The sequence below is a fragment of the Melanaphis sacchari genome, unplaced genomic scaffold (assembly GCF_002803265.2).
Source record: "Melanaphis sacchari strain LSU unplaced genomic scaffold, SCAv2.0 Contig7_pilon_pilon, whole genome shotgun sequence".
NCBI classification, from domain to species: domain Eukaryota; kingdom Metazoa; phylum Arthropoda; class Insecta; order Hemiptera; family Aphididae; genus Melanaphis; species Melanaphis sacchari.
The window spans coordinates 1,890,120-1,902,904 of record NW_020271560.1 but is presented as its reverse complement, the minus strand read 5'-3'; the positions used below and the strand labels follow the sequence as shown (position 1 = coordinate 1,902,904).

The window sequence follows — 12,785 nt, the reverse complement described above, 5'->3', positions numbered from 1 at the left end:
TATATTAATAAATTTATAAATTTTCAATATAAATAAATGGTTAATGTTTAAATACTGGTAAAATAGAAAAATACATTTAAATTTTTCCAATTATTTCATAATATAATATATTAACCTGACATAACCATGTTAATAAATTCTTCATAGAGAACATTTCCTTGAGAATCTTCTTGTCCAGCCAATAATTGTTCGACTTCATCATCTGTCAATTTTTCACCTGTTCACAACAAAGTGTTTATAAAATAAAATTATATAATTGAATATTAATAGTATAGACCAGTGTTTCTCAAACTGTGGGTCGCGACCCATTGGTGGGTCGTTGGTCAATTTTTGGTGGGTCACAAACAGTTTTTTAAATTATACAGATTCCAAGAAATGTATGTTAAATTAATGTTAAACAGATTATTATTAATTAAAGTACATTTGTAAAAATATATTGATTATAAACCTGTACAGTAATAAAAATAATAATTTAAAACTAATAAACAAATTTTGTTAAAAAAATTGAAATATATTATATTATTTTAAATAAAATTTTTTTTTATTTAACTACTCTTTGAAAAATGAAACCATGTGGGTCATTAAAGATTTTTTGGGGGAAATTTGGGTCGCGGTACTAAAAAGATAGAGAACCGCTGGTATAGATCACTCCTACAGCAATATATATACTCAAATTAGAAATAAAAATGAAGTGATCAACTTCTTATACTTTAAACTTTTAAAGTATATTACTGAAATAGAGATTTAAATGTAAATTAACTATTACAGAAATGTCTAGTATTCATGGCTATAATAAGTTAACCAATAATAAACTCAGTTAAACTAAACATTTAGGAGAAGCTCATATTATAATTACATATATAAATAAAGGAGACAAAAAATAAATTACTAGTTTACTATGTTTATTATGTTGTTTTGTTAATAAACAAAAATAAAATACCTAGACTTGTAAGAAGGTGCCGAAGTTCTGCAGATGATATATATCCATTGCCATCTTTATCAAAATGGCGTAATCCTTCATTGAAATCTTCAGCAGTATTAGATGATCGATTTTTTGAAATTGCCTGATAAATTGGCAGAAATACTTCGAATGTTATTCTTTCATCTGAAAAAAATAAAATTTTAACATTGCTTCAATCTTTAGTTGTTTACTATAATCTAAAATGGTTATATAACTAAGAAAAGTAAAAAAAAAGTATATACAACTACTATACTACTATTCAATAATCTGACTAAAGAAAGAATGCTTAAATTCGGTACATCCCCAAATAATAACCTTCCTCAATAGAACAGGTCTCAATGGTTGGTATGAATGTACAAAAGAAATAATTTTCACTAGATCCCAGCATATTTTATCACTAATGTTATAAAAATGTAGTAAAATTAAGTGTTGTATATATTTACTTTATTTCATTTAGCCATTATGATATAGAATGATTTGTTTAAAAATACTCTAAATTATTAAACAAATATATAGATAGATATTTTTAGAAGAAATGTTTTCACCATAAGATTTTGATCATAAAAATAACATTCAAGCTAAGAACTTCATACATTTTTTTTCTATTTAGTATATTCATTTTAAAATGAAATACTTGAAATTTGTCAATGATATATTTCATATACCTGGTCTTAACTTGATTTAATATTAAAATTAAAATATCTAAAAATATATCGATTCCTTTTTATCTTCAAGAATTGACTAAAATCAAAGAATCAAGCTACTAAATATAATATTCAAAAATCCATACCTATTTTAAACCTAAAATTGTATAAAATGTACCATATTTTATATTCTTTATTTTTTATATTTAAATTTTTTTTTTTTACCTATTAAGAAAGCAAATATATAGGCAAGTAAATCATGTTTTTAAGATATGCAATATAATAATTAATTTTACCTGCTTTGTGTTGTTGAGTAAATTTATTGACATCAGATTCAGTTGGGTTTTGACCTAATGCTCGTAGAGCATTACCAATTTGTGATATATGTATTTTGTTATCTCCTCGGATATCAAATAATTGAAACGCTTCTTGCATTTCTAAAAATAAAATTAATTTATAATAATTGAATACAATAAAATAATTTATAATTATTACCATCCATTGAAGTTATCACTTTTACAGTATCATAATTATAAGAATACATTTTTAAAAAAAGTGAATTAATTTTTAAGTAACTCTTGATAGAATACTAGAGTATTTTACTATGATGTCTATTGTATTAAATAAAGACACTCACTCTTTTTTAACCTTGTCACACAAATTTCTTTTAGTTATTAGAACGGGTTTCACATTAGATCCAAATAAGGTAATGAGATTGTAGTCAATACCTTAGTTGTACTACATTTATGATTCATTAATATACAGTTTACTTACCAGACAAATGTTCATCCGAATAAGACGCCTGTTGGTAAATGAATAAAAATCAAATTAATCAATTAATTAAACTAAAAAATATATATATTTATAAATTGATATACACATATAATATAATATTATATATATTAGTTTTGTAGTCATATTTTATTATTGTTGAAGATATTATAATTCTTACCGTTTTGCTCATGGTGTAATTTGTTTGATCGTATTATTTGAATTAAAATTAATAATGTCAATAATAGTGATGAATAACAAAAAGGAATTCTCTAACTATAAATGAGTATTAAGTATTTGTCATTTGTAAATTAGTAAGTTAATCATGATTCATCGCTTAATATTCTATGGAATTTTTATAAAAATAACAGTGACATTAGTCAGTTATTATAATGATAACACGTATACATCAAACAGTATATCCATATATGTAATAAATATTTACTTTTTATTGAGCATAATGTATATTGTTCTATGTTAAGGAAGAGATGTGTGATGTAACTGTGATTTTCATACTTCGTAGTTCCCACTGTTCCCAGTTCGTTATTTAATATTTTATATTTTTATAGTTAAAACGAAAATTTGGATGTGTCTCGTGTATGTTAATTTTCAATTTTCATTATTCGTTATCATTTGAAATATTTGAATAATGAATAATGACAATTTTATGAAGTCTAGATTTTAGACTGGCATACTTGAACTGAACGTTTAACTATTATAATTTAAACACCATGATGGCATTACCTAAGATTTTGATGTCTAAGGGGCTAGGGAAGTCATGAACACAAAAATGATGGGTGATTTTCATAAAATTATATATTTGAAAGTATTACTTAATATTACCTATTATGCTTATACATGCAAACATATTAATTTAGCAAATTAAAGAATACGACCAAGTCTATTACGCATTGTTGGTATTATTTTTTAAGCTTCATATGAAACTAAATAATAGGTTGGTAGTTAATAAGTACCTAATGGCTACTACCTATATTGGGAGTTGGGACACTGAGTTCTTCGCCAATCATACTAAAAGTGACGTAGACGCACGGTCCGTAGGTAGCAATCGCAAGTACAAAGCAGTACACTATGACTATATTATATTTGTCCATATAAGTAGTAAGTACAGCAAACCACCGTTGCCATTCCCCGTGAACTACCGTTTTGGGACAAACGTCAACAACAGCAAGACTTGTTTAACTCTCTCACATTATCCGTTCACGGGAGGGGTGGGACTCGGGAGTCGGGACCCAGCCGGCTATACTTATACGTGTACGTACTACCGGCGGCAAAAACCATGTTTTAAGGTTCTAACCTTCGTGACGTCCTCCGATTGCCGTGACGACCAACCAATAACCATTGTGAGCGAGCGAGGAGCGACAGTGTGTAATTATAATGCCAATAATTCGATCTCATAAAATTTAACATGTAATATGTATTATACTATCAATTTTTCATTTGGTGTATGTGTTTTATTCTCATCTCTCACACAACACCAATTTTGGAGAATGACGATAACGACCGAAGTCATCACAGTTCGCATTAAGTTGGCTTCTCAGCGGCGAATCGAAACCCGGTCAACCACGAGACAGTCTAGGATATTTACCATGTTACAGCTATTCTACCGATGATTATAAATAGAGTACCGAATCTTTTTCAATATTAACTGTAGAATATAATATTATGTAAACCATAGGCGTGACTAGACTTCATTTACAGAGGCAGCATATTAACTAAACGGCCCAAATTTTTTTTTTTATATTCAAATTTTCCTTAACAATCATAATAATTAAATGGTCTAGACTCTTGATCATAAAATTATTTGGGATAAGTGTTATTAATATAATAATTATAATATAATATTATTGTACATATTTATACATATATAATAATTATTAGAAAATTATTTTATAAAACTAAGCCATTTATTATATTATTAATATAACGCAGGAGTGCAGGACATTAAAAATTTACAAGGAATATATTTATACAATATGCATATATACATATAACATATATATTATTATTAAAGAGCAAGTCTTCTTTTTTGTGAAAAAGTTTTAAATTCATCAATAATGTCATCTATATGTCAGATACTAATTTTTGCTCAATGAATAAAAATAGCAATGCGTTAAGTCGCTCTTGTCCCATAGTGCTTCTTAATTTATTTTTTATAATAGCCAATTTAGCTGCCTCTATTAATTTAATTTTTTTTTTTATTTCAATCTTTAGCAGCTCCTCCCAATTGTTTTTTATTATTTTTAAAAACATCCATGATACGGCTATACGAGTATAATGATTACAATAAATTTATAACTTTAAAATTTAAATTACATTAATACTACTCAGCGAAATAAATAACAGAAATACTAAATAATATTATTATGTATGAGCATGAATTAATATTATACGTGTGTGCGATGCGTGGTTTCAGTGTTTGTCGCGGACATAAAATATTATATCTGTGTCCTGTAGTGTTTGTTAATTCTATCGAAAATATTATACATAGGAATTTTCAATATACCTCTATTAATGCATTCTAATAATTTTATTTTTACACACATTACGATTAGTCTTATTTTTATATCTATACGCTCCAAACCTGTAATTCCTCGAAAGAAGTAATGCGCAAGCAGTCCCATCCGGCCCACTGGGTCATTGATTTAAACAATATAATATGAACTGATTACAGTTTACGATTCTTTTTATATTAGAATAATATGTTAATATGTTATAGTTATATACAAATATTGCATTTTTAGCAAAGGAAAAACAATATAAAATATCTAATTGAAATAATATTATAATATTTTTCATTTCATAAATTAAGTGCAAATCATCGACCTTTTTAGATATTACAGCGGCAGCACAAGCTGCCCCTGCTGCCCCCGTAGTCACGCCTATGATGTAAACACTAAACTGGAAAGTAGTGTATTTACAAGGGGAGGACTGCAGGAGAGTATCCGTTTTTTTTAATATTTTCAAAGAAATATATCTTTATTTGTTGTGTACAAAAGAATATTTCTTTAATAAAGAAAAAATACGGTTTAATACTTGAACTACTGTTTTGACCACGATACATTTTATCAATAAATACAATAATAATTAATGCTTATAATTTATAAATTATTGTATGTTCTAATAGAGTAATCATGAGATATTATTATTGTATTTTATAATAAATGGTATATATATAAATATTTAGAACAGTTCCAAATTTATATTGGTCATTTTATCATATTAATATTTAATATTCATAATATAGAAAAATGTTAAAAACGAAAGTTTTTATTTACAATTAATATCTAAATTAATTTATCATTTTGATAGTTTTTTTACAATATCAGTTTAATAAGTTTTGCAAAAGTGGAGTGAACGAGTGAAGTAGTATGGGGATATCCACAAAATGTTGGTCTACTTCGTTCACCTAAACTTAACATACTAGTAACTTATATACTGTTTGCTCAAATTTTAATTTTTAAACATCAAAATACTTCAACAAAAACTCATTACATTGTGATTAAAAAAAAAATGTAGGTTCTCATTTGAATTTCTTAAGTTGACCCCCAAAATTCTGAAACCACACAAAGTCATTGATTAGCTAAATGCTAAGTGCTCAAGTTTTAGCAATTAAAATAAAATGTTGTATAATAGTTGTTAATTTTTATTTCTAAATATTAAAAATGTAATAACAAAAAAAAAAGTTTAAATGTCACATGTATTTGTATAGATATTAATAAATTTTATTATAGCAAAACATTAAATCTCAAGTAACATGTTATTCAATTATAGTTTTAGAAAAATATTTTGTATTTGTGATAATATAATAATTAATAAGTTATTATAATTTAAGGCAAATTGAGAAGTATGGAAGTAGTTCTCTTAATTAAGTCATTTGTACAGATTATAAATTAATTGGGTTATTTGTGTCATATATAAAATTAAAACATTTTTTTCATACTTTAGCTGTATATAATTTAAAATGTAAGTTTATTGTAAAGATATTATAAACTTATAAAGTGCCAATGCTTATGGATTTAAAATCAAATTATAGGCATAGTGTTATACTATGTAACCAAAAATCAATTTCTTCAACTTGAAAATAAAATAAACCAAAAAAACATAAATCATAAAAATGAATTAACACAAATACAAATATATTGTTTACTCTTGATTCTTGAATACTTATTTTATTCTTAGGCCACATAGCATAAAAAACATTTAACTGTAAATAAAAAATAGCTTAACATGAAAATCCTTTTTATATAAAAATGTATAATTGAACTGAAATATTTTATACTGAGGAAAAATTAGAATTTTTAGATATAAATACAAAACAAATAAAAAAATTAAATAAATCAGTAAGTCAACATTTTAGTGAATTAAAAACAAAATTGTTTAACCATTTCATTTAAATAAGGTACTAGTGTTCTGTGATACAAATAATTAATACTTAAATAAGTTACTATAATTAATAATACATTTTCAATTAAAAAATAATTCTTTTACAATTTCAATTATTTGAATGTTAAAAATATGTTCATATAAAATAATTAATATTGAAATAATACTCTATGATGAGACAATCAAGTGTAAAAAAAAAAAATTTAAATAAATAATAAACACAAAAATTTCATCAAATAAACATTAATTGAGTTACAAATAAATAGTATTATTTAATGTTATTTAAAAAATATCTCATTAAAATGAATTACTTATTCATAAAATTGTTAGTTTCTAGTCTAAAAATAGTTAAAATATAAAATAACTTAAGGAATATAATTTTAAAATAAAATATTACTTTTTTGAGTCCAAATAATCAATATGTTATATGTGAAGAAGATGGTAAAATTTTATAAGTTAGTTTTGTTATTTAAAGTGTAACATGTAGTCCAATTCTTCAATAACAACTTCATAATTTCTGTATTACCATTTTTTGACGCAGATTGTAATAATGTAATACCAGCATCATTTATGTGATTTACATTTGAACCTTTTTCTATCAGTAAGCGAACCAATTCTATATCATTTTTAAATATTGCATAGTATAATACTGTATTTCCTTCTTCATCAATAAAATCATCCCAAGTTCTAACATATTCCAGTAAGAACCGTGCAATGTCACAATGACCTAATTGTGTAGCATATCCTACTAGATTTGATATAACTGAAACAGGTGGTTGAGCTCGTTTAACAAATAACTTAATTATTTCTAAAGATCTACAAAAACCAATTATTTTAAACCAAAATACTTCATTCTTTAACATTGTTTCATTACTTCTATCAATCATCATTTTAATTATATGTATATTTCCAAAGCGTAGAGCCATGTTAAACAAATCGGCATCAATACTAAATTTATATTTATTCAATAAAAATGTTATCAACTCTTCATTAGTACTTAAGACAGCATTATGTAATGGTGACATATTGTTTTTATTTCGCCAATCCATATTTGATTTATACAAGCATAATAACTTTACAGCATCTATAGCACCACGTAAACAAGCAAGATGTATAGGTAAATCATTGTCTTTGTTTGGAATATTTGGATCAGCTCCATGTTTCAATAAAGTTTCAACCATTTTTTCATTTCCATTACAAGCTGCATAATGTAATGGTGTATTACATTGCATAGTAACAGCATTAACATCAACATAGCACTTTAACAGTTCTTCTACCACTAAAAAACGATCATGTTTAGCTGCAAAATGTAAAGGTGTAACTTTGATGTTCGTTTTCTTATTTGGTCTAGAACCAGCAGCTAATAATATTTTTACAATTTCCCAATGCCCTTGATATGCAGCATAATGTAAAGCAGTTAGGCCATTTTCATCAGTTTTATGAATATCTGCTTTCATTTCAACAAATATTTGAACAGAATCAATACTTCCAGAAATAACTGCATGATGTAAAGGTGTGTTACCCTCTCTTGTAATACCATTTTGATCACAACCTATTTCTATCAGCTTTCGCAGTAAATCAGTTGGAGCTTTAAATAATGCAGCATAATGTAAAGCATTCCATTTTTTTACATTTGTGTGTAAAGGGCAAATACCACTTTCAGCTAATATCCAACTGTGTTCGTTTTTATGATTTTGTATGGCCAACATTAAAGAATTCAAGCAATCTACTGTAAAAGTCTTATTTACATCAGCACCATAATCAATTAATGTTTTCAAAATTATTGGAGTTGAAATTGATGTTGCATAAATCAGTGGTGTACCAACACAACTTGATGTTGCTTCTAAATCAATATCAGAATTCTCACATAAATATTTAACAACAGTTACATTTTCAGACTTAATAGCTAAATGTAGACCTGTAAACCCAGTACCCGTAAAAGAGTTCACATTGATGGTAGGAAGTCTTAATAAAAATTGAATCAAGTGAAAATTACCCATTTCGATAGCTAAGTGCAAGGGTGTGTAATCTTTTTGTAATTTATTTAATTTATTATATAATGACATAAAATTTTCTACAGTACTTGTAGTGCAAATGTTTTTGTTGTAACTAATTTGAAACATTGAATCAAATACAGGTAATCTTTTTTCGTTAAAGCAATTTTGGGAAAGTTTAAAGTTTTTGAACTTATTTTTCTTGCTGTTGGAATTAGGTAATGGATCTTCAAAACATTCATACTTGAATACGGGCATCATAATTACCTAAAATATAATTGGTATTAAAAATACATAGTTAAACAACTTATACAAAAGTTTATACATGATTTTGTTTCATAATGATATACTTATGTGTTATAATATAATAAATCTACTAAAAAAAAGTAGAATTAAAATTTTCTTTTGGTTTTAATTTAAATCAAAATAATTAAGTGTAGGTAATTCTTCTTTTAAAGGTGTTGAAAAAAAATATATAGTACACTTAATTGTATATTATTAGATTTTCATAGAAATATTAAACAAATACCTAACTGATTAAGTACATTTTTAATATGTAAAAGATATAATGACAGACAATGAGGCCCTTGACACTTGATAAATATTATAATATAACAAAAAAAGAATTTAAAATACTATTGGGTATAACTTAGACAAGAGGATGAAATTATTTTATTTTGTGCCACAGTAATACATTTTCCTACTCATGGAAGTTTTGTTAAATTCACAACTTCTATATCTAATATGTTAGCCTACACCCAGACGTGTACAAAAAAGGGGGTTAGTTTTAAGTGGTTCAAATTCTCTCAAAAATAATTTTAGATTAATTAATAAGTATGTTTTTATGGAGTAAAAGTGATTTCTGTCAATGAATTTTTTCTTACATAAGCATAAAAATATACAATTTTAAACACCCCCTCTACCAAAAAATATATAAATTTTTTTTATATCCTTCCCTACTCATACTTTTTGACTGGAAATAATTAAAATTTTACAATTAATATCTATATTATATTCATAGCAATTAATTTATATAAATTTATACTAAACATATAGCATATACCACCAATAAAATTTCTTTTTAGATTCTACAAAAAAAATAAATAAATCTGTAACTATCAAGTATAAATATAAAAGTTTAACAAGAATTTAAAAAGTAAATAGTCTATAGATGCTGATTAATTAATTTTAAAACACATTTTTTGACAAATCTTCATTTCAATTGCATTTAAGATGGCGAATCCTACAGATATATTTTATAATAAAAATTACATTGAAACTAAAGTTACAAGATAAACATTATTTATTTAGATAATTTTCTGTAAATATTTTAAAATTGGTGCTATAATAAGCATAATTATATAATACATTATACTAAAAAAAAAAGATTGAACTTTGAATTGAGTTTCTAACACGGAAGTTAATCGTTAGTTAAATACTTAAGTAAATAGGTAAACTTACTTTTACGTTGTTATATGATTAATTTTTGATGAAAATAAAACAGAAATTCTGCGATAAAAGGTTTTTAAATTAAATACTATGAGATATAAAAATATGTAATAAATATTAAATACCTTATAGTTAACAATTAACGGTTAATATTATTATTATTGTTCATAAATCATAATTCATAATAAATTTAATCATGATTGTTAATTCATTATTCATTATATAAAACCATGTGAAAAAAAGGTTCGCCAACTACTGAGCAGTCATGACTATTCATTATTCACTGCACTATGTAGTACTGTTACTGTAGGACTATCTAGAATTGTAAAGTTTGCAGCTGCTGCCATGATGTAATAATACCTACAAAATAAACAAATACCATAAGACAACAATTTTTTTTTATAAAATTTGGGAATTCCATTTGAAGACCTATAATTTGATAAAAACAACTATAAAGGTTCACTCATTCACGTCCAATGAAAATTCTGATAATATTCGTACACTTAATAAATAATGATAATGACTAATGACAAAATAATAAAACTGAGGCATAATATTGACTTTATATTTAATACTAGTTTAAAATTTAAAGAATAGATGTTATATATAAACTTGTCCCAGAAATAGCAAGTGATAAAAAGATTGAATCAGTGAAAATTACAATTACTGAATTACGTATAGTCAGTACTTAGTAAGCGATTACTTGAATGCGTATGCACGTATGCCGTACACGAATTACTTAAAAAATACAAACACTAAATAGGTAAGAAAATATAAAATAATTTCTACGTTATATGTATAATAAACATGGATTAGTATTTAGTACATTATACATATATATATATTATATTATATATTGTTAAATACATATTTATTTTTATTAAAAATAAATAATTACAATCTATATTAGTTTGTACACATTTAATGTATAGTAATATTAACAAGTAATTTTTGTAACAAAGAATTTATAGTAGTAGAATAAGAGATGGATGAGCAACAAATAGTGTCAATGCATATACCGCATCTCAGTTTTTGCATCTACATTATGGTCATAATGTACCTTAAATTAGTATTTCTGGCTTCTGGAAGACATCGAGGATGACCAAAACACGAGCGTATTGTCTGCGGATCTCGAGCACCTCAATCTGGTACTATGGGATATAAACGCTGAAATTATCTTCAAAATAACATCATTGCCCATTGGTCGACTCCTTAAGACCTTGATACATTTTATCTCTATAGTAACTGCAATGTTCTTTACTCCTTTCAAGTGCTTCACTTTTCCGTAAAAATTGACCTTTCCGTTTATTGCCAGTATAAAAATATAAATTTCAGTTTTCCATCATAAAAATTTCAATTTTTATATTTTAATAACACCTTATTATAAAAAATATAAAGTTATTGATAATTGCCAATTGGTAATGATTGTCAAAATAAATATTTATTGATTACACATATATGTTAATAAGAACACATTTAAGAATACTTACAAATTAAATTAATATAGAATATTTTATAATATTATTTTTTTAGTAATTACTAGCTGACCTGCTGACCTGTGCCCACTTCGTTAGGCGGTAAACATTTTTACTTGTAATGAAATTATGTGTGTGGTTCGAACGGTTCGGTTAGAACTGAGTACTATGATTTATTTTCTGACTATCAAAAGCAGGGTTATGATGTTTTATTGTTACTGCATATGTTTGTATATTTAATGTATTTACATGCCAATTTGGCTATATTACTGGGTTTCAAATGAGTTAATGATTGAATAAATAAATAAATTATGTTTATTTTAATTGCTTTGTTAACAAAGTCATATTTGAAAATTAAAAAAATAAAATAATGCAAATACAAATATTGGCAAAATATTTGAGTTAAAACAGTTATTAAGTCACAGTCTCTATACTTATCAGGATCTCCATTTTTACATTCACTTATAAATTGTTTAAATTGTTAGTTTCTATTTTGTCTGTTTTAAATTCGACTATTGTGTGTCTCGTTTGGTTGGTGGTTGCTTCTAAGTTTAATATATACTTCATTAATTAAAATGGTTTCCTAAATATTGATAGATGGCGATTTTTTATAAAAACTGGTTAAAAAGTGAATAGAATGATTCATAAGAAATAATGGTTAGTCATTTGTCTTGCATATAGCATATGAGTAGCATTTTGCAAAAAATTTATGAAAATTTTTAATTGTTTTGTTGAGTGAAATAAACTGAATATCCATAAGTAAAATGTACGTATGTTCCAAAAACATTCAGGCTGAAATTTACGTATATTTCATTTAATCCAACTTAATTTATTTTTTTGGACGAAATTTTCCTACTCCAAATTTTTACTCCAATTATTTGTATATATAAACCAGTTGTCTTCAGGTTTTATTTAATTTTTTTTCTGGACTTCTTTTTTTGTGACTATTAATACATATTATTTTAGGTTATTTAAAGGTATGTAATTAATTTTAAAATTTTAAATTATTCCCGCTCTTACATACCATGGTAGTAGTAATAACCATTTTATACCTTACCTAAAATTTTAAGTGACGCTTAGTTTATTA

General features: G+C 25.1%; 2 protein-coding genes across 5 annotated transcripts; both read right to left on the bottom strand.

Moving 5' to 3' along the window:
• Nucleotides 1-40: 40 nt before the first annotated feature.
• LOC112601942 (myosin-2 essential light chain-like) lies at nucleotides 41-2,728 on the bottom strand. 2 transcript variants are annotated; one of them, XM_025349840.1, is made up of 5 exons: nucleotides 2,558-2,728; nucleotides 2,380-2,407; nucleotides 1,902-2,042; nucleotides 941-1,105; nucleotides 41-217 (listed from the first exon to the last, which is right to left on the bottom strand). In XM_025349840.1, exons 1-5 carry the CDS (start codon nucleotides 2,567-2,569, stop codon nucleotides 111-113), a joined length of 453 nt encoding a protein of 150 aa, XP_025205625.1. In that variant the 5' UTR covers nucleotides 2,570-2,728; the 3' UTR covers nucleotides 41-110. The 2 variants fall into 2 exon arrangements, with proteins under 2 accessions (XP_025205625.1, XP_025205624.1); XM_025349839.1 differs by lacking the exons at nucleotides 2,380-2,407; nucleotides 2,558-2,728 and adding an exon at nucleotides 2,101-2,352.
• A 4,391-nt stretch (nucleotides 2,729-7,119) lies between these two features.
• On the bottom strand, nucleotides 7,120-10,367 carry LOC112601933 (ankyrin-1-like). 3 transcript variants are annotated; one of them, XM_025349827.1, is made up of 3 exons: nucleotides 10,236-10,272; nucleotides 8,864-9,041; nucleotides 7,120-8,623 (listed from the first exon to the last, which is right to left on the bottom strand). In XM_025349827.1, the coding sequence occupies exons 2-3, from the start codon at nucleotides 9,033-9,035 to the stop codon at nucleotides 7,230-7,232; spliced, it is 1,566 nt and encodes a 521-aa protein (XP_025205612.1). In that variant the 5' UTR covers nucleotides 9,036-9,041; nucleotides 10,236-10,272; the 3' UTR covers nucleotides 7,120-7,229. The 3 variants fall into 3 exon arrangements, with proteins under 3 accessions (XP_025205612.1, XP_025205611.1, XP_025205610.1); XM_025349826.1 differs by lacking the exon at nucleotides 10,236-10,272 and adding an exon at nucleotides 10,349-10,367 and having other exon boundaries at nucleotides 7,120-9,041; XM_025349825.1 differs by having other exon boundaries at nucleotides 7,120-9,041.
• Nucleotides 10,368-12,785: the final 2,418 nt, after the last annotated feature.